This window comes from Polyodon spathula, chromosome 13 (genome assembly GCF_017654505.1).
Source record: "Polyodon spathula isolate WHYD16114869_AA chromosome 13, ASM1765450v1, whole genome shotgun sequence".
Taxonomy (NCBI): Eukaryota; Metazoa; Chordata; class Actinopteri; order Acipenseriformes; family Polyodontidae; genus Polyodon; species Polyodon spathula.
This window is the reverse complement of record NC_054546.1, coordinates 33,595,222-33,621,262: the sequence shown is the minus strand read 5'-3', so window position 1 is coordinate 33,621,262 and position 26,041 is coordinate 33,595,222. Positions and strand designations below refer to the sequence as shown.

General features: G+C 38.8%; 1 protein-coding gene across 2 annotated transcripts; it reads left to right on the top strand.

The window, feature by feature from the left end:
* The first annotated feature begins 203 nt into the window (after positions 1-203).
* LOC121326077 (aryl hydrocarbon receptor-like) lies at positions 204-25,170 on the top strand. Of its 2 annotated transcripts, none has more exons than XM_041269231.1 (11): positions 204-460; positions 2,038-2,108; positions 2,727-2,914; positions 9,765-9,892; positions 11,970-12,059; positions 12,624-12,726; positions 18,039-18,172; positions 18,984-19,186; positions 20,152-20,258; positions 22,123-22,264; positions 23,159-25,170. In XM_041269231.1, exons 2-11 carry the CDS (start codon positions 2,053-2,055, stop codon positions 23,667-23,669), a joined length of 1,662 nt encoding a protein of 553 aa, XP_041125165.1. In that variant the 5' UTR covers positions 204-460; positions 2,038-2,052; the 3' UTR covers positions 23,670-25,170. The 2 variants fall into 2 exon arrangements, with proteins under 2 accessions (XP_041125165.1, XP_041125166.1); XM_041269232.1 differs by having other exon boundaries at positions 2,730-2,914; positions 23,159-25,169.
* The last annotated feature ends 871 nt before the right edge of the window (positions 25,171-26,041 follow it).

Sequence of the window (26,041 nt, the reverse complement as noted above, 5' to 3'; positions counted from 1 at the left end):
TGTATGGAATACATTTAAACAATTTTGGTGTAATTTGATATCACTTTCACAGTTACAGAGTAATTGTCTAAATGGGTCGGGAGAGAACAGACCTATTCGACGGTTGTTTATGAAGAGGCGTGGTTACCTGTGCAGGAGTGTAATTCGAAACCTCGAGGGTGTAAGGTTATGCCTGGAAGTTCAGATTTCAGAGCTGGGAATAGGTGTCGAGATGGAGGAAGCGACACCTATTCCCAGCTGAAAACGTTCATTAATCTTGGGCGTTGTCATCAGAACTTTGGCTGGCTTTTTTAGGTACAGTCAGAAAAAAAACCTTGTATTTATTATTGTCCAGATTTTACAAAGAATATAAAACCCTGGGAAATGGTGCATTAAAGAGAAGACCGCTGCTGCATTGGATTATTGTATTGTTTATTTTGTCCCAAATTCCAAACCTCTGCAGAATTTGTACGTGAATTTGGTGAGTTTTAACCATGACATTTCGTTATTCGTGTGGTTTTTAAACATCGTTTCGGAGTCTGTCAGTCTTTTAAGACTTATTTTATATATTTAAAAAAAATGTAGAAATTTTTAAATCTCCGTTTAGTTTGTGAATTTGCCTGTTATGCAATATTTGTTCATAAATTATAATAAATCAACCTCAACAACAGTATTAATATGAATACTATATAATTAAATTATAATAGTATAGATTAATAACCCCCTTCGGTGTACGACTACATGTACATTGTAACTGTATGAAGCTAGTCTTCAACAGTCCAATGTCTGATTTTACAGTACCTGTAAGCTACTTGTTTACTCATTAATTTATTTCCCACCAAACAACTGCTACTGTATGTGTTGTTGGCACATAGCATATTGCACATATGGTGTTCAACTGGCGTGGTCCTCGGTATAGCCTATGGCGGTATCTCCCTGTTGTCCTTGGTTTCAGTGGCAGTGGCCAAGAGGCAGATTTGCCAGAATTTTAAAGAGGGCTGCAGAACTGACTGATGTAATAAATACTGATCAAATTACTGATGTACTGAATACTGTTACATTAGAGGTAGTAATAAATCCCATTAACAATATTTTGAAAGTGCAACAAAAACTGGTTTGTAACTACCATGCACTTTAGCAGTGGAGCCATAAACCAACTAATGTTACATGTTTCTAAAATTGTTTCCCGAAAGCAACATATGACAGTATAGTATAGGGTTAAGAGCCAGGAAGACAAATAAAAATATGTGCTGTGTAGGGTCAGTTTATGCTGTTTTTGAGTTTAAATTAGATGTTTGTGTTTAGTTAATACAGGATGATTTCAGGTTTAAAGTTTACAAAATAAATAGGTCCTGAGTTAGTAGGAGTTGGTACAGAGGAGACATTACTTACCTATATTCCAATTAGTAATTGTTTGTGTTTGTATTTGGAGATTTAGCAGGCTAAATCATTATCATTGTCATTTTATATTCATGATACAGGCCACATGCATGTCTTCACATCTGCACCACAGTTCTGTGACACTTGTGCGACAGTTGTTGTCCATTCCAAATAAACATTACAGATCACACATTTTGGATACATTTTACTTCATATATATGACTGTATGTCCATGGTTGCTTTATTATTTTAGTTTAAACATCTGGTAGGATTATATTTGGTTACTGAGTCATCCCAGGGCACATCATGGGCTAGCAGATGCTGTCACTTTTATATAGCCTATATCAGTTCATTATAGTATAAAAGCTGCTTTTTAGTCAATGCAAGGTGGGCTTTGGGGAGTCTCAGCAGACGAAAGAAATTATCAGTAAATTCAGCTACAAAACCAATGAATAGCATTGCACCGTTTGCACTAAGTGAAACTACAAATAAAAAGAGCAATGCACACATAGTAGCAGTACTAAGTTGGTAAAAAAAAAAAAAAAAAAAGGCTAATACTAAGTCAGGCTTATATTTCTGACACATGAGTGCTTAATGTTGGTACTGGCACACACCAAGCAAGGAGGAAACAGTGGTGCAACCCCCCCTCCAGCACTAATACCTTCCTTTTGCTCCTAGATGAAAAGCTGAAGCATGGCGAAAGCAATGCTGTATGCAGGCAGGAAGAGAAGTCGGCCTGTATCAAGAGGGTGAGTTCAGATGCTCATGGAAACTAATGACAGACAACAGGAAGGAAGTCGTGGAAGTGCCTGTCCACACATATCTAGAGAGCCGATTGTGATCAAACACAAGAATGTTCTTCTCTGCCCACACTAGGCTGTCATAGTAGTATAGCGCAGTGGCCACAATTATGCCTGGTGTGAGACCATTCACGCCCACACTATTTTGTGCTTATCTGTGTGTCTGGACATTATATATATATATATATATATATATATATATATATATATATATATATATATAGTATAATATATAGAGTTAGATAGATTAGAGATAGATAGATAGAGATTTTTTTTTTAAATACATTAGCATAATTTAGATCTTTTATTTAACATGGTTTGATCAAAGAAATATTGCAGACGTCTACCTGAAGCCATAATAGTAGTAAAGTATTTCATGTTAGATTTAGAAATGTTTTGTACATTTTTGTCAGTTTTTCGTTAAGTATATGGAAAACTACAAAGTGATATATGTTGATGTAACATTATTGAGCAGGTTTCATTTGACTTTAATTAGTTCATTCTATAAGGTGATGCAAAACTTTTGTCCAGAGCTGCATTTGTTAATGGTTGACCACCTCCAACCAGCAGTAAGCCGTTGCCTCTAGATAGAGTGAAGACGAACCCTTCAAAGAGACACAGGGACCGGCTAAACACCGAACTGGAGCGCCTGGCCTCGCTGCTGCCTTTCCCAGAGCACATCACCAACAAACTGGACAAACTCTCCATCATGAGGCTTGCTGTCAGCTTCCTGCGAGCCAAGGCCTTCTTTGGTAGTAAGACCACCTACCTTCCCTGTTTAAATATACTTCTGTGTTAGTGCACTTTTTTTTTTAAAGTCATAAAACCAGCCAAAGCAGTTCAGCATTCTAAAGTTGCAAAAAAACAAGATCGCTGTTAGTAAAAAACTGTGATTGCCAGCTGTATGTAAACAGTTTGCAAGCCACTCAGTGCATCCTGTTTTGAGCCCCCATCTGTATTTTTAACCTGTTTTTAGACTAAACTGCTTGCAAAGGGAGGACAATCATTGAAACAGTATTCTCATCAAGAATTATGTCCAGAACAGGGTTTGTGGCTTTGGAAGCATAGCTATATCGTTGTCTGCCTCACTCTACCAAATGCAGTTTGCAGTTATGGCAGCATATTGTTTAAAAAAAAAAAAAAAAAAAAAAAAAATGCACAAAATAAATAAGCAAATAGTTCAAATAGCTGGCATAGCAGTACTTTATTCAGGTGTGTTTTGTGTCCAAAACCTCAATGACTCCTTCCTGGAAAATCAATCAATCAGTAAGCGTACATCTCTCCCCCAGCACTCCCTCTAACCCCTGCCACTACCCCAGGCCATCACGACCGGATCCCTCACAGCCCCTCTCGAGGGGGTTGGTGTAGACGAGCAGGTTGAGTGCTCATGTTCTCAGAAAGCAGAAATTCTAGTTGAGCTGTACAGCCGAGCTGGGTACAAAAAGGGCAGGGATTCTTTCTTTCTTTCAAACGAGATCTTAATCAATGGCGGAGTATCTCTCTGCCTTCCAGGGGGCAGTGTGCTGCCAGGAGATGTTCGCACGCACGCACATCTGCCTTATAATAAGACACAGGGGTGGAGTTCATTCTTGCACAACAAGCACTTAAGCAGCCTTTTTATATTACAAAAACAGTGTAGCAGGTTATGTAATGATAACATTATACAGTACAATAGAGACTGGGCTATTGCAGAAGTGCATGTTCAGGGATATATGGAGGATGTCTGTCACACTTGAGTTTTAATACAAAATATAGGGAACTGCATATCCAGCTGTGTTGAAACTTTCAAAGGATATTCTTCAGCACCAGTTATATGGTTGTAATGTTTTATTGTAATGTTTTGCGCCGGTTGAATGCTTCTAGCCAGGTGTGTTTGCTGGTTTAGATTGTTAATAAGTGGATCTTGTTAGAAATTGCCCCTTAGCCCAGTGCTGTTGGACTTGGGTTTTCACGCAAGCGCTGTTGTGAAGCTTTGTTTAAATTGGACTGAAATATTGTTAATGTGGTTGATTTCTCACCTTTCACAGTCATACAAGTGGTAAGGTTATCTGAGTTCTAAATGGTAAGGTATGTCATATCCAGAAGGTAGAAAATATCACTGTACGTATGTGTGTGCGTGCGTGCGTGCATGAGTGTGTGTTTGTGTGTGTGTTGGTGATTATTTTGACAAATGCAATGTGTGCCTCAATAATATTGGCTCTGCAAAGTCACCTATCTACCCTCCAACCTTATTACAAATATTATAATATCATTATAGAAGTGAGGAATATAGAAACATTTAGAAAAATAAATATATTTTTTTATATATTTATAAATATAAATACCCTTTCATATTTTAGTGTGACTACTGGAGAGAACTTGCAGCTACTGATGTTTGTTGTGATGTATTTTCAAGGTATGTGCATGCATCTATTTACATAGCACATATTCATTTTGCAAGTGTCTGTCTATAGATATCACAGTGGGATTAAAAGGTCTGAGAGAATGTGATATGTGAGTGACTGAGTAGATAATGTAGGGAGAACAAAAGAGACAAGGGGGGTGGGCAGGGAAGATTGTGATTGAATCAGTGCAGAGCGAGACTAGCCTGTCTGGGCTTTCTCCTGCACTGTGCCCCCATGATTTGAAATGTTAACTTGCTATTTTCAGATGTGTATCCTAGAAATCAACAAGAGGACGGTGTGTTTCAAGAGAAAAGGGTATTCGATTTTTAATTGGCTGTGGACATGGTATGGTCTTTGTGCAGAACGGATCCTGGAAATTGAAACACCGATGACAATAATTGTTTCCATTTAATTTCTCTCAATCCACTGTCTCTGAGGATGTGGGATATGGGTTTACCAAAACTGACATCTTGAGAATAGAGAGTGACATCCGCTCACCCTTCAAGTGGTCCATGTCAGGGTAATCAAGTGAACAGAGTACGCCTGGATACTGGTCAGGTTTCATTCTCCTGTCGTGGCTAAACACAACTTCACATCACAGTTATGCAAGTTGTTTACCAGACAGAAATGAAGAATGTAAAATATGAATCGGTTAATAGTATGTTGCAAAGGTGCACAAAGTGATGCCTCTTGTGGAAAAGAGGAACTCCATTCTCTGTTACCTCCTACAGAAGAGGTCTCTTAACCCGGAGGAGCAGAGCTGAAAAGGCCTTAAATTTAATATGATTGTGGTTGCCATGCTGCTGGCTATAAACTTTTCTCCCTGCAAAGACCCTTAACCCCTGTCTCATATTTGAACATTTTACGTCTCTAATTTGCAGACTTATTTACCTCGTCAGTGTTTTGCTTTCCTTCCTTAGCGCTTTTTTCAAAAGCTAAACGTCCTATCTGAATGTTCCACGGTGAAGTGTGGTAGTGTCCTGCAATGCAGCTTTCTGATTGGTGGATAAACATTCTGAATTTCCTAATCCAGATATTAAACTACTCTAACTGCGGGCTGCATTGCAGATGGGGTAATCCATTCCAGTTCAGATATAAGTATTTGACAGTGCTGTTAAACGTTTAAAGACTACGTGTTTATCACTGAAAAAAAAAAAAAAGCAATATGCCTTTGTTAAAGGGAACATAAAATAATTCATTTATGTCTTCTTATAAAAATTAAGCAAAAATTCAAGCCCTTGCTTTTCCTTATTGTTGTCTTAGCACAAATAAAGACACAACGTGGATTTTCAACTTCAAAATTCTTTTAAAGAAATGTTTTTGAAGTTCATTGTACTGGAACAAGAAATACTTGAGTGATGAAAAACTTGTGAAGCTCTTTTGTAAGCTTTCAGGCAGTTGCGTGACAAATGTGACCTCAGGGTCAGTCGGCATGCTTTCATAAATTGAGCAACCTGTTAATCAGTTTACCTGTCAGACTGTGTGTCTAGGGGGCCGGCGTGGGTGTGGTTTGCAGAATGGATGAATGGGTGGAGTCTATATGGTTTTATGTAGTCTGAGGGCGGGGCTTGTGACCTAGAAGTGGCTTTGGCATGTATGTATGTCCCCTGATACAAAGCATTCAGGTGCTGTAAGGATAGCCGCTGCAGATTCCTTAATCCTTTTCAAAAGAAACAAAGACCTAACACGTTTAAGAACTAGAAAACACAAGTCTTTTATCATCAGCTTTCATGATAGAAGAGCCTTGACACATATTTAAATAAGACAAATTGATGGTGCGTTTGCATTTTTGTGGTGATAAAGAGTCGAGCATTTAAATAGAAAGGTAATTACTTTTCAGAAGAACTTCAGTGGTTCACAAAGAACCAATCATCCAACTGTGATGAAGCTTTTTATGGATATTCAGTGTTCCTGAGTTCTGGATTGTGAATGGTTCGGTGAAAAGAAAGTTAAAAGTGAAAACAATAATATGCTTTTGTTAAAGGGAAAACATAAAACGACAATAGAAATACCGCGTAAACCTTTTTTTTTAATGAAACTTTGCATGCATCTTTGTTACTCAACAAAGTTCTTCAAAATATGGATCTTCTGATTGGAAAACTGGCAACAACCATGCTATAAAACAGCAGCAGGGTAAATTGATTATCTTACTTGCTTTCTTGTTCCACAAAGCCCTTCACCTCTATTTTAGGACAGTTACTGGACAGACTCATTTTGCGTAAAAGTGTCCACTCGTAAAATGGAATGTACAGAGACAGTAGTGTACACAGAATGACATAAAACTACCCCTAGCTAAAAAATACAAAAAGAAAAAAAAAAATAAGAACAGAAAGAAGTTACACTGACTATGGACCTAAACTGCAAAAAGAAAAAGACACAATTTTAATGTAAAAACAAACTCATAATGTAATGTAAAATTAGGAAAAAAGCTTACTTAAAAATGGTTCAGATCACAGTTGGAGTAATATTTTGCTCTTTTCATGGCAAAACAAAATGCACATACAGTATCTTGATAAATCCTGCCAATAGTAGTTAGATGTTTATGGGCCTATAAGAGCCCGAAGAGTAACTACAGCTGGAAGTTCCTCTTCAGAACAAGTGCTTGAGGACCAAGCCGATAACTAGGTGCAATTCAACAGGTCTTTTACAGCTAGAGTCTCTGTCCCGCAGCTATGGGACAAAGCATCGAATCCCTCCCTGAAGCCCACCTGTAATCCACGGACACTGCAGCTGAAACATCAGGGCACCTGATCCATAATAAACTGAAACACGAGTCAGCACTGGCTGTTCATACATAAGGGCAACTTTTCCCCTGAGGGCAAGAAAACACTCAGATTCCCATTCTAGAGTGCCCTTCTTTCAGAATATAAAAACCTGCAAGTTTATTTAATGCAAATTCACGTCACTTGGCCCAAGCACACCCATTGGAAGGGAGCAGGTATTTGGAATACAGGCAGTGGTAGTTGTTTTCTTTTTATGTACATTTTTAAAAAAATGTGTTCACTTATTCAGCAGACGTGATGTGCAGCCAGTTTGATAAACCATTTAATTACCTTGGGTCTGTTCTTTTAAGCAATTGCTTGTAAGTAAAGAAACTTTTAAATAACGTACCTGTAATTCTCTTTTCTCCCTTTTTCTTTTCATTGTTCGCATCCTGACAGCTTTTTACATGTATAACTTTGATGTCTGTTTCTGTTGGAAAACATGGATCGAGAATTGATTAGCAGTTTGCTGCGCATGTGGACTGGCAGAGCTATACTGGTGTTCTCTTCTGAAAAGAGACTAATATTGCAGATAGCAGACTGTTTGGTTCAGATTGCATGTACTGCTAACAATTGATAGAGCCTTTGTGTCTACAAGCTTCTTGCCCAGCATTCCGCAGTGAGGGTTGTTGTCAGAAGATGCAGCCCTGAGAGCGCACCTCAGTTCTGACTTGAGCACCCGATGTTGAGCCTTTATTAAGCTGCCAGTTTTGCCGCATTGGGTAGTGGTTTTATAATTTGCAGTATGTTTCATTTGATTAATTTCATTAAAGTTGGAATGTATTCTTGTGTTTCAAAACTTATAGATAAGTATCTACTGTATGTGACAAACCAAAAAAATCTAGCTGTGTTTTTATCAGCAGTCATATGGAAGTATCTACAGTATATTTATCTTACAATCTCTGCAGCCAGTTATCTGCTGAAAGTCACGTCTTCCAACCTTATTACAAATAGCACCCACCAGCCACCTTCCTCCCTACTGGCACAATGCTGCATTCCTTCCTCACATACTCTATCTAGTAACATGGTTGAGGACTCTTCAAGTCATCACCACTGCTATGCACGTTTCCAGAAGGCATTTTTGACATTAGCCTAGTTTACAATACCTTACATTTTGTTTCAAAAGTAAGATGATGTTCGTAATTGTTATGTAATTATGAAGGTAATACAAATAGTATAAAACAAATTAAATAAGAAAAAAAAATCAATTTTGCATTAGTTATGTTAAAAGCTTTGCAATTAAGTTCCACAGCCTTGACACGGTGCAGTAGTAAGCTGATTTACGATGAAACAATGGGTTTAGTTTGCTTCTAGCACATTTCAAAGACAGCGATAGGGTTACCACCTGTGCTATTCAGTGTGAATGTAAGCTGTCTTGATATTAACAATCCTAAAGGAAAGTGTTTGTGAAGGAATTTAAGCATGAGATCCATTAATTCAATGACATGAGCAAGGATATGCTTTTCTCCCATGCGTGTGGATAGCCTGTAATCTGATCTATTGTTGGCATGTAGTATGTGCACGCTTGCTGAATAGTTGGTGGGTCTTTTGTTTTTGTTGAAGCTGGAATGAATGAGTAGGGTATTTTTAATGACCGGTATTTTCAAACTTAATTGTACAGGTTTATAATATTGTATAAACATTAAGTACAGTGTGGATTACTGGGTTGAAAAGGCACAGACACTTAATCCGTCATGAAGCAATTGTAAAGTGTAGTTTCAAACCTAAAAGAGGCTAAAAGGACAGCTCCACCAGGTAGAGGTAGCTGTGGTATCTTGTGTTGCATACATTCTTTTATACATTCTAGTTTGGTTTGCATTTAGTTTTTGCTCCTTATGCCTCCTGATTTTTAAACTGTAATTCCCTGTTTAGTGTTGCTTGTCTGTGGTTTAGAATTGCTACTTGCTACTCTGTAGGGCAATCTGAAAATCCAAATTTGTCCCTGCTTCCAAGCTAGTTAAGAGTCCTTCATTTTAGTGGATGTCAGCTAGTCAGTGCTGTATGACATTTATATTTTGTTTCTTCTGATTAAATGTGTTGTCACCCCTTTTTTATGTATTTGTCTGTCATATGAAAAGCCCCAAGGTCAACAGAATATATTAAATGTAATGCAATAACATTTACCTTTGCTGCAAGCTCACTTTTTGTGATGCACATAGGATTTCACGTGGAGTCTTAAGGTCTAGATACATTGAAAACTGAATAAAGAAAGGAAAAACTATGAAGATAGCTTATTATTTCGACTAAGATTCCATTTAGCAAGACAGAATGGTCCAATGTATGCACCCCCCCTAGATTAAGGCGTTTTACCATGAAAAATGGTATTGCCTTGGTCAGCCCTCAGACTCAAGACCACTTTCTTTAATCAGAAATGTTCACCGTTTGTGTGGGTTTTACCATTTGAAAAGGTGCCTTCCCTTTGTGTAAACATAGATCTACCCTGTCTCTTATCTTCTCAGACTCTTTGCAGAAAAAATACCAAGTTCCTGCCCTCCTTTCACCACTGACAGTCAACCAAACAAGTATAAACCAACAGGGGGTGCCATCCCCTGGTTTCATGGTGCCAGAGGGAGACCTGCTGCTCCAGGTAAATGAAAAGGAGAGCATTTTGACCAGCTTTAACACCTAAAGCGTTAAAAATAACGGGCTTGAAAGGAGAAAGCCCTGGATTCCTTACAAGTTGTATGATTAGATACTTTAAGGGTAATGGAGTCATATGATTGTAGTATTTAAGAAAACCTTAAAAGTATAATGCTTATGAGGAATTAAGAACCAGGACAATGTCTGTGTCTCTGTTCCTTAAACAATGACTATGGTGTTGTACAACTATCTTCTCAATGTTCTGAGGATGTTCTGAGGAACCTGTTGGTCCATCAAATGGGTTGCATGCAGATTTATTCAAGTGAATGAATTAGTTTGATTAGTCTGTGTGTTCAGCCTATTGCTTATGTAAAACTGTAAGAAATAAAGTAGATAACTATTTAGGCTAATGCCTTCATCTGTGTTACAAGTCTATAGCCTGAACAAATAAATGTATATCCTCTGATTGTGAATATGCTTATATCTGTTTAAATGTATTTGTTATTCAGTTATATGTGTTCTTGATCGTCATGTATTACTGTTTCAGCGCTCATGAATATGTTTAATAAAGTCGCCAGCCTTTTTGACATCTGGGCAGTCTCTGAGAAAGCCTGAGCAAGGTGATATTTCTGTAAATATCTCCTGAAAAAGGGATCTTTGTTAACAATCTTCCATTGCAACTCACTGTTAAAATTACACCCTGCTCAGGTTTGCTCAGAGACTGAATTGAACATGTTTGTTGATGTTTAATTAAAAATAACAGCAGTAATACATGATGAGTCAGAAGACATACAAACGGATACAATAAATAGTATGCAAATTCAGAAACAATTCATCTAAAGCAATACTGGTAATTCATGACATTCCATCACTCTGTCTTGTCATGTAATCTTGTAATTTGATAGTTGATTTTCATTCATTTTCATGGAACAGTTCAATCTGCTCTATTCAGAGCTCAATCTGCTCTGTATGTGTTGAGAGAGTCCGGGATTTTTAGTCAAGGTGTAAGTCATGTTCATTACTCAGAGTTGTAATTAGTTGTCATGACAAATGATTTATTTAAAGAGAAAACAGTACACACCTCTGTCGCTCCTGTAAGAAAGATTTATATCTGTTTTAACCAAGCTCCCCCGGCAATCCCTCACAGCAACAATGTTTTATCCTCTTTGACTTACATTCTTCAGTTTCATACCCCCTCGTCTCACCTCTAGGATGATGTACCAGGAGCACCGGTATATCCAGATCCTCTAAATAAGACACAGTTTAGTTCTGTGTAAAATAACAACACCAGATGTAATCTTGTATTAATTTATCAGAATTGTATCCATGCCAAGATGTTCCAGTAACATTTACTCCACCATGCCAATGCTGTAGTTACATGTCCCTACATAACTAACAAAACATGTCATATTGTATTCTAGTTGTATAATTTGCACTTACTGTAAACAATACTGTATTTAAATATTGATTTTGCATTGTAACCCTTTATTGCCCTGTAACACCTGTAAGTCGCCTTAGATAACAGCGTCTGTCAAATAAATAAATGAAATAATAATAATAATAATAATAATAATAATAATAATAATAATAATAATAATTCAAAGCAAGCTACTGAGTTTCTGTGATATAACTTGTCATTTTTTATTTTTGTATTCCCAGGAACTAGAAATGTTTTACATATGCACAATCAGAACATTAATAGAACATGTATTTTTTTTTTTTTTATATATATATATATATATATATATATATATATATATATATATATATATATATATATATATATATATATATATATATATATATATATACAAATAACTTAATTAATTATGAAGATCTTAGACATGTGTGTTGTCCTGTATCATTCAGTTGAGTTGAGTTTACCAGCTGCCACTCGTCATCGCCAACAAGCTGAACCTTCTGTGTGAGAAAGCTACAGTACAGTGCAAATTGGTTCTCCCTGATTCTGGATTTTGACTTCTACATTGTTTATATATAATGAATGCGTTGCAATATATTTTTCTTTCCTCCTTGTCTCACCCTCTGTTTCCCATACTCCCTTGTCCACTGTGCCCCACCTCCAGGCAGTGAATGGTTTTGTGCTGGTCGTGACGGGAGAGGGGACTATCTTCTACACCTCACACACCATTCAGGACCACCTCGGCTTCCACCAGGTAACCACCCCCTCCTGCTCCCATGCAGTTTCATAACTGGGCAGCATCGTGTGAGGCATTGCCGTTCTGGATTCTGGTCAGTGAGATGAGGTTAAAGCCTCTATAACCACAAATGCAGACGAGCCTCTTTTGCATAGCGGTTAAGACTCCCTGTTACACTTGGATGGGGATAAGGCAGTGATCACTGACTGAATAGACTGAAATCTGGCAAAACACTACAGGGTGAATCAACATTCAGCAATGTGCTCAAAGTTCTGCACTGGTTCAACAACTGGCTTCTTCCATGAGATGTATGTACAAGTGATGTGTCTTCACTCCCTCTCACCTCAGCATTATCCACAAATCCATTTGTCATCACGTATATTGCCTTAGGTACGTACAGTCTCAATACTGTACCATTTTTTTTACAGTATAGGGATAGGAGGGGGCTGCTCTCTTAAGTCCAAATTCGTAGCTTAGAAATGTCTAGTTGATTACTATGCTGAGGGCTGTTATTCTCTTGGAGCCTGTGTCTGCCTTTCTGGCTGTCTGATTATCTTGTTGTCTGTCCCCTCCTGCTTTCAGAGTGATGTGATCAATCAGAGTGTGGATGAGCTGATCCACACGGAGGACAGAGAGGAGTTCAACAGGCAGCTGCACTGGGCACTTGATCCACCCAAGAAAGCAGGTACAGTTCAGCTTTCTGACTGCACGAAGATATCCATAAAACTCGATCGCAGATAAACAGAATAAATAACACAACTGCAGTAAGTAAGTGTTGCTGTTTTAAGAAGATATACCCATAATCCTGGTTAGTTGAAATCCTTTGTGTGTGTTTCACTAACTCGGCTCATCAATTACCAGAAAAACAACTTGACAACAAAAAACAGAAGCACAAAAGAAAAGCTACTAATAAGATGAGGCCGTTTTCCATCAGTGCTCATCCGGTTCCTAGTAGCTCTGTCAGAACTTTGTCTGCTTGGTTCTTGCAGAGTAAGTACTGGGGTTCTGTGATGCTACAACTGTTTAAATAACGTACCTGTCATTTTTCTTTTCATTGTTAACATCCTGATAACATTTTACACTTTAAACTTTAAAATCTTTTTCAAAGCTTTTTTTTTTTCAAAACGGCTGTTCTAGTGCACTGGGGTTTGAGATCTGTCCTATAAATCACTGCAGAAAGAGTGATTTAAACAAAAAAAAAAAAAAGACAAGTGCTCTGGCATGGATTGTTATTGCTGTGTTACCTGTTTGACAATATGGGCAATAATCCTTACACTATCGGTGCACTAGAGCGGCCATTTTGAAAAGTTATAAGTGTAAAAAGATGTCAGGATGTTAACAATGAAAAGAAAAATGACAGGTATGTTATTTAAACAGTTGTAGCAACACGATGGAACAACGCTATATGTATCGTAACCCTGCTACTTAGTCTTTAAAGGATCCCAGTGGTTAAGCATTGGTGAAATGACTTAGTTACCAGTTCCATACACTGACCACTCTGTGTAAAAGTACCTGTCTGTCTGTCGCCACAGCATTTCCATATCAACTAATGTATGCTTCTGCAATACATACATTACTGCTGGGACAACTGTAGGACTATTTGAACCAAGATTGCTTGAAATGTTTTTGGGGGCAAAAAAAAAACAAGTTTATACAGAGTATCAAAAACCGAATGCATTAGATTAGAACATTGAAAAAACATACACAAAATAGGTATGTACAGTATGAAGAAACCAATTCAGAAATAATTTCAGGACTAGTGATAATAAAATAAACAAAACTGTATACAAGATGAATGAGACACAAGAGGTTGTTCTTTCTCGCATTGTGTTATTTCATTAAAGAAGGCAAACACGGCTATGGAATGCAAGGCGCATTTTGTGATTCTCAAAGTATATATATATATATATATATATATACTTATTTTGTAACATTACTGGTGTAACTTACAACTTGATTATGCATTTAAATCCTCAACTAGCCTTGCTTGATACTAGTTGTAAAATAGTTTCGAAAACAGGGGGCAATTTATTATGTTTTATTTCACTAGTTACAGTGTTAAACATTGCCAGTTTATGTATTTATTTATTGATTTATTTTTTTTTTTCTTCAAGTGATGATTAAACACATACACAGACGTTTGCTGTCCAATAAATCTATTCTACCAAGGCATCTTTCAGAATTCCATTTAACTAAAAAAAAGTCTGTTCAAAACGGTAACATCACAGTTGGCCACATACCTCAGTCACTTAAGTGTTCTCTTCTTCAACATTTTCCTTGTTGTCAATGAAAGTGACAAAGCGCTAAGTAAAGTTTAGAAAACTAATATAGCTGCATTTTTTTTTTTTTTTACTTGTATAGTAATAATCGTCTGTTTGGGTTATATCAGCATAAAACAGTGACTTTTACCCATACACACAGATGTTTGTAGAGTTCGAGATGAACTAGGAAAGGCAATGTCCCTGTTGCACTAAATTATTTTAATAATAAGTTACCACCATGGCCACTAGGGGATTTGGAGTGGCAGCTTTCAAATTAGTCATGCAGTCCAAGTCTAGTTTAAAGAAAAATAGGAAGTTGTGGCTTACTGGTAACTTTTATAACTTAGCCCATTTTGTAGATAAGTCATCTTTATGGCTGATCCCTTTATTGTCATGTGGCTGTTTTTGTACATATAAAATGTTTTTAGTCCTGCAGCAGTTTGCTGGTTAAAGTGGCAGGTTTGTTTCTGGAATGTGAACGATATTCCGGCTGAATGTCCTTTCTTCCGAATGAGAGTTTGTGTTTCTCTTTGATCGAAGGTTTGCGATTACCTCTCCCTGAGCCCTGGGGCTGAGTTATATAAACTGCAGAGAGAGCGTGCAGAGCTAGTCTGTTCAGAGCAGGTTTCTGTCATGAAGTTTTGACAAGGCAGGAACAGTATAATAAACACTTCTACCACACTAGATGACAGACAAAACTTTTAAACAATGGTTTTGCCATTACAATGCAAACAAAAGCCTGATCTATGGCCAAGTTACCCTATTAAGATTTAATAATACAGTCAGCACTCATATATCCAACCCTATCATGTTTTTACTTCAGTGGAGGGTAAACAAGTGTGCCCCATATCTGATTGTTTCATTTTGCCCCTTATACCAAATTGAACTAAAAACAAAACAACAAAACCACCTATAAGAACTTCAGAAGGACTATTGGATTTTGTTTCCGAACTGTACTACCATAAAATACAATGTGCTTGCTATGTATGTGTACATTAGTTTGTAATGTACGTGCTAGATAGAGGCTCCCGTCTCTTCGGGGGCGTTACATGTACATAGTCAGTCTTGTTTACTAATGTGTGTTTTATTTTTTAGTAGGACGAGAAAAAAAATCCCTTAATGTTTCTTTATTGATAGCGGCATTTATATATATATTTCAATCCCTGTCAACTCTTATATGGGGGTCGTTATCCCATATAAGAGTTTCAGAAAACGGTATCTTTGTTCAAGCTGATCGTAGGCTGCAGGTCTTCAAATTGACAAAGTTGAGAGCCTTGTTCTGTTTGTCAGGGAACCCCGATTGAAAGTTGCACTCGTCCTTTTCTTATCCTCTTCTCACCCCTGTGATTTTATAGTTTGTTTATTTGGGGGCTGTGCCTAAGTACACTTGGGGTGTTTCCTATTTGCTGCTCTTGTTGCAAGACGGTCCAGTGTTCTCAATTGGTCCTCTGTTTTGCCCCTGTCAGCTGGATTTATGAGGTGGAATGTTGTCTGTCCGTGGTGTCAAAGCGTTCAAAACCATCTGGGTTTAACCTTTTGAAAGACACCAACAGGCGCCACAGGATTTATTCAGCGAGGGTGAAGATAAACCACTTGTCCAGTATTTAGTTTACCATTCTTTTTAAAAGCATTCGTTGTCAGTTGGGGAGTTTGTGACAAGAAGCCAATCAATCACAGAGAATGGCTTAGGACCCCCACCCCCCCTCCCTCATATTAATTTCATAAACAGAATGATATTATGACCCAACCTGACGCTACACACAGAATTAAAACAGTATTCAGTCAGTGTTGTATATATAGTGCTCAATAAGGCCCTAATGTCACAGTTCACTTACAAATGAAAATGCACAAAAACAACTAAAGATCACAGGTTAAAAAAAAAACTACATACCAGTATCTAAAACTGTTTAAGGATTAATTTAGTTTTGCAGTAGCTGGTCTCGTAGGCTTTGTTTTTGCTGCATTTCTGTCAGGTGAGACTGGAGTAAGCGCTGTGTAACTGCACAAATAAATACAGACTAATTTGCACATGTGAGATGAAAAAAATAAAACAAAATAAAAGTGGTCTGTGATGGATAATCAAATAAATTGTAACATTGAAGAGATGGGCTTTGTATCAGCAAACTGGTGACGGTAATATCGCGTGTGACAGGCAGGTGCATTAATTTGTATATATAATGGGAATTGATTTGTTTCTTAATACAAGGACAGTTACAATTAGTGCTTGTAACAACAAATACTCAGGGATCAAGTTTGACAACATATTGCATTGAGAAACTAGCCTTAAAGAAGTCCTTTCCTTTTTAAAATAAAAGACGTAGCTGCTATAATGTTATAACCACCAGGTCTCCTTGTTCAAATCCAAAGGTATTATATAACTCGAGGTTGTGGCAAATTTCTATTAGATTGACTGTCTGCTGTTTGCTAGACAGGGTTGGATGTCATTAATAATACAGTAGTTAGAGTCTACAAGCTTATTTGTCCCTAAAATCTGCTCACAGATCTGACAAACTGAAGATGGCCTGATGTTCCCCAGGGTCAATTTTGTAAGTTGGCAGCTGTATGAGGGGGTGTGGCAGGAGGAAGGATTCTTTAATTTATTGTTGTTGTTCCAAGGCTTTTTCACGGTCACACACCTTGCGTGAGTGTGATAAATCCAAATTCAGCGCTGGCGCCTTAGCTCAGGGCTTGCAGAGAAAGGAAAGGAACAACATTTCCAGAGTTGTTTTCAGCTCCTGGAAATAGTAAGCCTGTGTGGTGCATTTCTATTGAATTGAATTGGGTTTATATCATGTACTTATCATCATGTTCTTATCAACATCCTACTGACAGTCATGGCCTTCAGATCTGGCCCATCCCTAACATAATAAAAAAGGAAGGGACTTATGGATTAGAGAGCAACATGCTGTCTGCTATACTAAAGGGGCCTGGCTCCATTAGCAGAGCAGACAGATCACTATATTGAGTCAGCTTATTATGACATAGTCAAGTGGTGCCAGAAATGATTCACTTAGAGTAATTCAAGTAATTATGACAGGCATCCCTGTACAGTATATTGTGTATTAAACATTACCTCAACCTTTCCAAGTGTCATAACAAATTCCATACAAAATAGATTTGGTTCGTACAGTTATTTCACATGTAAATATAATCAACCAAGTGTAATGAATTACATGATATAGCCTTCATACAAAGTAGGCCCTACACTAGGCACTTCATGCATTACAGTGAATGTCGATAACAAGACATTTCTATAAATGTTACCTGCTGTCCACTTCTATTTACAGTGACTGTGTGAAAGAAACACAAGTTATAGCAACATCAGTTGTCAGGAGGTTAAAGAAAGTTCTCATTTTGCTTTCCTTATTTCTTAGGAAGTCTGCTTCTGTTTCACTTCCTCGATCTTTTCACCTCTGCATTATCTTTGGGGTCAAGCCACTGGTTGGAATAAAGTGACATTAGAGGGGTGGTGAAATGACAGTGGGAGGGCAACACTACCTGGTAGCATAGCTTGCAAACAAACATTGATTTAACCAAGTGTCTAACCAGAATATGTTGTTAAATAAAAAAAAAAAAAAGTGCTACGTTTCATTTTTTTGTCAGCTAAAATAACTTTACATTCTCTTTACCAGTTGCGTCCTCAGCATGCATTGTATAATGTAGTAAGCTCCTGCTGGGCTATAGCTCTCGATCCCTCCCTTCTCATGTGTGCCCTCTTGTGGCTTGTGTGCTGCAGGAGGAGAGAGGTACACCAGTGACCCAGCGATGCTGTACCAGCCCACACAGCTGCCCCCAGAGAACTCACCCTTCTTTGACAGGAGCTTCGTCTGCCGAATGCGCTGCCTGCTTGACTCCAACTCTGGCTTCTTGGTGAGTCATTTTGTCATCGTCTTTGTAAACTTCACTTGTGGGGCAGCAGTGCAAGTGTATATAAACTCAGAGTTAGCTATTCTGTCTCCAGTTAAACAGATGGAGCCACACAGCTCTGGGACAGGCATCCCAGCATTGTATTCACAGTCACCAAGCTGAGCTCTTCAGATCTGTTTGAATCAGAATCATTCTCTGCAGTCTACTGGACTACAAGTTCAAACAGATCTGAAGAGCTCAGCTTGGCGATTGTGAATACAATGCTGGGATGCCTGTCCCAGAGCTGTGTGGCTCCATCTGTTTAACTGGAGACAGAATAGCTAACTCTGAGTTTACTTATACATTGCAGGTATATACACTGATTAGTCTACAAGTTTTACACTCAATTGTCATTTTATTCATAATATATATATGATGATATATGATATAGTGCCCATATGAAAGAGCCCTCTAAGCTGCATCCCACTATTTACGCCACTGAGCTATTTTAATTTGCAGTATTATTATTTTTGTCTCAATTTAACAAGAAAAGCCAAATGATGAACCTGCAAGTATCCAATGCTCATTATAGTTCCCTGCTTTCTCCAAGCAAACCCAACCCACAGGAGCCAGTCCCTGACTGAACAATTCAAACTCGTTCCCTTAAAGTCTAATGACATAAGTGCTTATAACTAAACTGATTGGTATATCATGTGGATCACAAAATTCCCCATAGATGGTGGGAAGGGGTCCCTTCAGTGCTGGTTTGTGTACTTTTATCTTTTTTATTGATCTTTTAAGTTTATCCAGGACTGTTTGTTGTCTTTCACATCAGACCCTGCACTGTCAGGGGAAGCTGAAGTTTCTCAATGGTATGAACAGGAAGTCCCAGAGTGTGGACAAGGCCCCCTCCCAGCTGGCCCTCTTTACCATCGCAGTTCCGGTCCAGCCACCTGCCATCATGGAGATCCGGACCAGGAGCCTGGCCTTCCGCAGCAAACACCAGCTAGACTTCTCTCCCATTAGCATTGATGCAAAGTGAGTGCTGTCGACTGGTTGATAGACCAGTAGTGTCACATTATCCATTCTTAGAAGTCTTAAGCAAGGTAACAACAGAGTTTTTCAGACCCACTAACGTCCACTCATTAATATATATATTTTTTTGGACCCACTGCATTTATTCTTGCACCACTGAGCTACTCAAAGCAACCAAACTGAATCCTAACACTTTAACTGCTGTGCTATTCAAGTACAATGTAACCTGATGAGAGGATTCCAAAATTTGCGAACAACAGCAGGCCATTCAGCGTTTGTTCGGTTCCTAGTTCCTGATTTCAAAACTTCATATCTTGTTAAGTCAGTTCTTAAACAGTCCAAGTTTTTGCATCATCATCAACATGTCTTGGTCATTCATTCCAGATTAAATCAAGACTCCCCTAACCCTTTATTGTTAGAAACTAAATTGATTAGTTTCCATCATCTTATCTTCAGAACTTCTTTATCCTGGGAATAGTCTAGTTGCTCCTCACTAGACTTGCACATAGACCACAACGTCCTTCTTTTCTGTAGTGCAGGGACCAGGACCTGTCTCCTTAGGTAACAGAGCTATTTGGCTCCATCTGTTTAACTGGAGACAGAGTAGCTAACTCTGAGCTTATATAGACTTGCACTGCTGTTGCCACAAGTGGAGTTTACAATGACAATGACAAAATGACTCACCAAGAAACTGGAGTTGGAGTCAAGCAGGCAGCGCATTCGGCAGACGAAGCTCCTGTCAAGGAAGGGCGTGTTCCTGGGGCCAGGTGGGTAGGCTGGTACAGCTGGGTCACTAGTGTACCCCTCTCCTCCTGCAACACACAAGCAACAAGGGGGTACACATGACAAGGGAGGGATAAAGAGATATGTTATGCAGTATATTCTAAGGAAGCAACTGGTAAAGGGATTTTAAAGCTATTTTGCAGCTGAGTGATCTAATCCCTGAGATACTCGAATTTGTTTTTCAGGGGGAAACTGCTTCTTGGCTGGACGGAGGCTGAGCTGAAGACTCATTCTGGATATTATTTCATACACTTTGATGACATTTTGTACTGCGCTGAGAACCATTTGAAGAGTGAGCTTGGGGGGAATTGAATGGTTTATTATTGGGGGGGGGGGGGGGTCTGTAGAGGTTAATTAAAAAATGTCCACTGGTGTCCTGTCAACTGATAACTCAATCCAGAAACCTCCTGCACAATCTGTGTGTTGGCTACAGCAGTTTCAACAGGGTCTATGTGCAGTTTTGGCCTTGGTGAATTTGCATTACTGGCATGGTCAACCATGTACTACTACGACTACTGCTACTACTACTATTATTATTATTATTATTATTAGTTTTTTTTTAATGTATTTTGTATTTATTTAAAATACAACGTTTTGTTATTGTTTTTGCAGCATAGATGGGGAAGTCCCATGCACACAAAACCCTGTGTAGAAGGTGACCATCTCCTGAGTTAACTATCTGATTCATTTGTTGCTAATCGGGAGATGGTCACCAGTATAAAAGCCTGCAGTTTTCTGCTCTCTGGGTGGGTGAAACTAAAAGTATAACTAAAAACAACTGCTACGAGTGTTGGAAGCCCCAGCACCGTGTTTGTTTCGTTGAGTTTTTTTGTTCGTGATTTTGTTTTTGTGAAACCTTTTTATTTCGCTCTGTGAGCAGTGTTTTTTGTGTTTTAAATATTTAATTTATTTTTGTTTAAAAATAGCTCCGCAGTGCGCTTTGCACCCGAGTACTGCCTGCGTGTGTTCAGTTCCTGCTTCTGGCCTGACGTCACTGCCACTCAGCCGTCCAGTCGGAACCACTTTTAAAAGTCGTTGTGGGATTGGGGTATTAGAGTTCCTGCACACCCTCCTTCTCTTCTCACACAAACTGAATCCCACCCTGTGCTGTATTTGCTGTTTATTTGTCAAGCACTAATAATCAGAATGAAAAACAAGCAGCTGCCCCTGTTTGTTGGGAAGTGACTGCCCATTACCCTGGAGTGATCCAAGTAAGAATATCTGGCACAGAACTGACAGGAAATTATCCTGTTGACAGGATCCAAAAATATATTTCCTGTTACCAGCAACCTTCTCTCTGTGTCTGTGGCAGGAGTGGGTGGGATTTCCTTGGGTTGATTGAACAGATAGTGACAACAATAGCGCAGGGTACCAGCAGAGTTAGCATGGCATCCTCACATGGGATTCTCTGCTTAACCCCATAAGGATGAATGATATAGTACAAAAACACGTATTTAACAATTTGTAGACTGCTACAATCAACTCATTCTAAATGCTAAATTCACACATAAGACACACACGTAAGACCCATACCAGGCGTGGGCTAATCAGACTCATTATAGAAGCTTCCCAACATGTCTAACTTCCCCAAATTTGGCAACAGCAGACCTAACATATGACAGCCTCTCAATGGACAATATATTGAAATATTTCTCATGCTAGAAAACACTGCTAAAATCTATTAACATCCTGCCACTGTAATGATCAATTTTTGTTCTTAACAAGCTTAACAGCTGTAAGAATAATATCTACTGTAAATTTGGTCCATGAGAAAAAGAAAAAAAATTTAAAATATAGTTGGTCCTCACACTGGAAAAGGTTTGGAGCCACTGCATTTTGTTAGTGAGCACACCTTCAACTGCGTTCATCGGTCATGCCTAATATAGGGCTTTTAGCACCCTGATGTCTGTTTCCCAGATGTCTAAACTAGTCCAGCAGAGCAGCTTTTTCCTTCCTGTCACTAGTTCAGATTAGGAGGTAAATAATTTAATGCACAAGGGCAGTGTTCCTTTTGGAACACTGTTTGTGTGTCGTGTGGGGTTAGAGTTGCTGTGATTGCTGTATAATCTTCCACTCAGCTCCTGTAAGTACTGCATGTGCTGATCAGGCATCTGGATTGATTTTTACTTTTTATTTTTTAATGCCCTGTTTTACAGTGATGAAGACAGGGGATAGTGGGGTGACAGTTTTCCGCCTTCTCACAAAGAAGCATACGTGGATTTGGATCACTGCTATCGCCAGAGTGACTTATAAAGATGACAAACCCGACTGCATCATTGCGACTCAACGGCCACTGACGTGAGTGTAATATCAGAGCTTCAACACTGGACTTTGTTATAATACATAATACATAAATGTGTTCTAATTACCGCCCAGTCATTAAAGAGAATTGATAAGCATTTGAAAACCTTTTTGTTTTGAGAAATTCCAATCTGGCTTCATGAAAAGCCACAGCAAAGGGCGCCCACTGATCTAGAAAAACACCATGTTCTCAGACCTTTACCAAATCACCTGCTTTCCAAAATTGCAAGATTTCAAAGTCTGATATCGCAGCTGTTTTGGCTGTTCTTTCATATTAACTGCAATGGAACATTCCAGTAAAATAGCGTACTGACCTGATTGTGTGTGTTCTATTAACAATATTAGAGTCTTTTTTTATATTATTGTTGTTCAATGTTAGGACGTTGCAGTCTTCCAATGCATTTGTTATTCTGTTTGGAATGGTCCGCTCCCTAGCCTTGTGATGTAGTCATCTTTCAGAGCTATGATTAGTTCCGGTTCTAGTTCAGTTGTGTGTAAGCAGCTGGTGTTCCATGAAAGAATCTAGTCATTTTTGGAGAGCAATAAAGCCAGTCAGTATAATTGGGATATGTATTTCCAAAGAAGGGGAACTTGCACAGAGAAGCTGTATGTCTGTGGGCCTGGGGTTTATTTGTACTCTCCAATATTAAAGCCAATTGTTGTCAACTTAAATGTACTGGATTTTGACAAGTGAGTGAATTAAGCTTATTTGTTTTGTAGAACAATGAATCCATGTCTATCTGTCATTGAAAATCCCCTCCAATCAATAAGAACCCCTAAAACGTTAACGTACAGTAACAATATTGTATTTACACTAGGTGAATGTGCAGTTTCTTCCATCCATTGGTTCCTTTTGTGACAGGTAATAATTGTGGTTGCCTCTCCCCACAGAGATGCTGAAGGAGAGGAGCACCTTCTCAAGAGAGCAAAGCATGACAAGTTCTTGCTGGACAAGCAGTCTCTGTTGTACAACAGTAGTGATCTCTTGAGCCTGCAGGCCAGCAGGTGTTGCCAGCAGGTGGAGATAGAGGGACACGCTGCAGAGAGGCACTTTGACCCTAGCAGCATCCTGGCAGACCCTCTTCATCAGGATCAAGTTTCCTATATCTACCACCCCCCCGAGGAGTCTGCACCCTTCCTGTCCCCTTCCACCACCCCTTCCTCTTCCCCAGGCCTGCAGACCGAGAAAGCAACCTGGCCAGAGCTCCCTGCAGATGTGAGCATCTGGGAGATGTTGTGGCGGTACGGGTTGAGTCAAGAGGACCTGGAGCTCATCCAAATGGATGATACTATGGTGGTTCACCCCGGAGAGTTCTTACCACATGGTGTCACAAATGTCTCCGGCCCCGATCCCAGCCAGAACGTGCATTGCACAGGACTCTCCTGCACCAGCGTCCAGTGAAATAAAATAAAACAGACTAAATATAAACACAAACCTTTTTATTGGAGTTTTCAGTCTTCCACTCCTCCTCCTATCTCTGACTCTTGATTCTTCATGTCTTTGCTCCACTGTTCATGAATTAGCCCTTGTCTCAAAAGGCAAAACTGTGAACTATTGCATGAAAGGACCTTGAGATTGTAATAGGCAGAATTTAAGTTTCCAGTTCTAATCATCACCGTACAAAAAAGATATTGCACTTAAGAAAGAAGAAAAAGGTGATTGCAGTGTTTTAAAAGGACAAGTCAGAGTGAAGTACTTTGAGGTAGGAAATCCTGGCTTTGAATCAAAGCTCAGCTATAATTATGGTTTTAGTTCAACAGTGCTCTAGAAACAGTAGCCCACTGATGGAGCATCTGAGCTGGACTGTCTGAGGGAAGTGTGTATCATGGTTGGTGTGATTTGCGGGCCAACAGTTTTGGCCTAACCTCTTTGCCTAAAGACATCTCTCAGACTAGTCTGTTCAACAAGGGCAAGTAAAATAATCCATAACCTGAGGATGAATAAATGATAAGGCTGTAGACATGGATCTAAATTTGCTATGTCTGGGGTTACCTGTAAATGTTTTCAGTAGCCTTTCAAAAAGTAAATAATGATCCCATCCACACACTGCTACATATGTACAGCGTGGAGTTCGCACTTTGTGCAGCACTTTTGTTTCACAGCAGAAGTGATCTGAGGTAGATTTACAGTAGGTGATATTGGCAGGATCTCTGGAACATTTGTGTGGCAGGCTAAGCAGCTACCTGTGTTCAATTTTCAGAGGTAGTTTGATTTGTGTGCTGGTAGTGTGGCCCACACTGTAGCTCTTACCCTGGTCGCACCAGAGAGGCCAGGATCCCAGATTTCTGTTATGAACTTCCAGCCATGTCAACAGACCTTTGATACACTAGCCAGGAATTTTGTCTGATAGGAAACTGTCTCTCACTGTTGGTTTTGCACACAAGCAGTTTTACCTTAGAAAAACACAGTATGCCTGTCCTATAGAGTTTATCTGGTAGTCTCTCTTGGGCTTTTTCAATGCAGTCATTTCCTGGCTCCCATCTCTCTGCATGTGCAAGTCAACATTAAATAATTAATGACTTATTGATTTGAGTTATAGAGATGCTTCCAAAGATTTTGTTTGCTCAGCCTTTGTGTTTTCAATGAGACAAACGCTTGAGGCTGGCAGATGTTTCACATTGCTGTCTAGATGCTGAACTGTTTTGCAAACCGAATACAGTCACTAAAACTAGGTTAATCATTCACTGAAGAGATCAATCATTAATATCCTGTGCAACCATTGTCCATGTGTAAATATTATTTTAATCATATATATATTCTTGAATGTAAGCTATAACATTGTTATCTTTAAAACACAGTGTCAAAATCCTGTCTTTGCAGTTAGAAGAATAATTTTCTATTATTATTATTTAGAAATATAATTTCTATTATATTATTTCTTTCAAAGGGGCTCATTTAAACCCTTGAAAATTCCTAATAAATTGTTTTATTAAATTTTGTGTTTTCATTGTCAACATTGTGAGAAGACGGGTTGAATATTATAGCTGGTTTCAATACACGTCAATAAGCACTAGTCATAGACTGCTTTACCTAAATTAACATTGAATTGTCCAAGTGCTAATCTTGGTCTGTGAAAGCAGCCATTTGTGTTTCTAAATCTGAGCTCTACAATATAAAACCACACTTGTCTTTCAGTCAGGCTTTTTCTTATTTTTTAATACTACCATGTGAATATGTTACTAAAATAACCATGTGCCAGTACTGAAGCCCTTGCAAAATCTGCTTAGGACAAGCTAACCGTTTTCTCTCCATGGTTACATGAATATTTTACAGCAGGTAATCAATTAGTCACTTGCTGAAACTTTCTACTTGGTGAATATTTCCCATAACACAGTTATTCAGATCATTTCTGGGCAGATTTCAGGTTGTTAAATATAAAAACAGATAGGATTTCACCCCCCTGATTAATAAATACCTAAAGCATTTAACTGTCTCTTCTCCAGGATGGGTTAATTTGCGCTTGTGTCTGTGAGAAATTATGTGCTAGTGGATCCTACTTGTGCTGCCCTTGATGCAGAGGATGCTCCTTTTATATGATCTTGCAAGCCAGCATAATGAACCACTTCTCCTTTGCTAGAGAGCTGACAGTGATGTAAGGGCTCATGATCAAGGCTGTGTACTGATCATCCAGGGTGTGTGAGAGAGAGAGAGAGAGAGAGAGAGAGAGAGAGAGAGAGAGAGAGAGAGAGAGAGAGAGAGAGAGAGAGAGAGAGAGAGAGAGAGAGAGAGAGAGAGAGAGAGAGAGAGAGAGAGAGAGAGAGAGAGAGAGAGAG

Coding starts and splice junctions, on each gene's coding strand:
- LOC121326077 (XM_041269231.1), top strand. CDS start 2,053: ATGGCGAAAGCAATGCTGTATGCAGGCAGGAAGAGAAGTCGGCCTGTA. Junction 18,173..18,983: donor ACTCCAACTCTGGCTTCTTG/GTGAGTCATTTT, acceptor CTTTCACATCAG/ACCCTGCACTGTCAGGGGAA. Junction 22,265..23,158: donor GCGACTCAACGGCCACTGAC/GTGAGTGTAATA, acceptor CTCTCCCCACAG/AGATGCTGAAGGAGAGGAGC.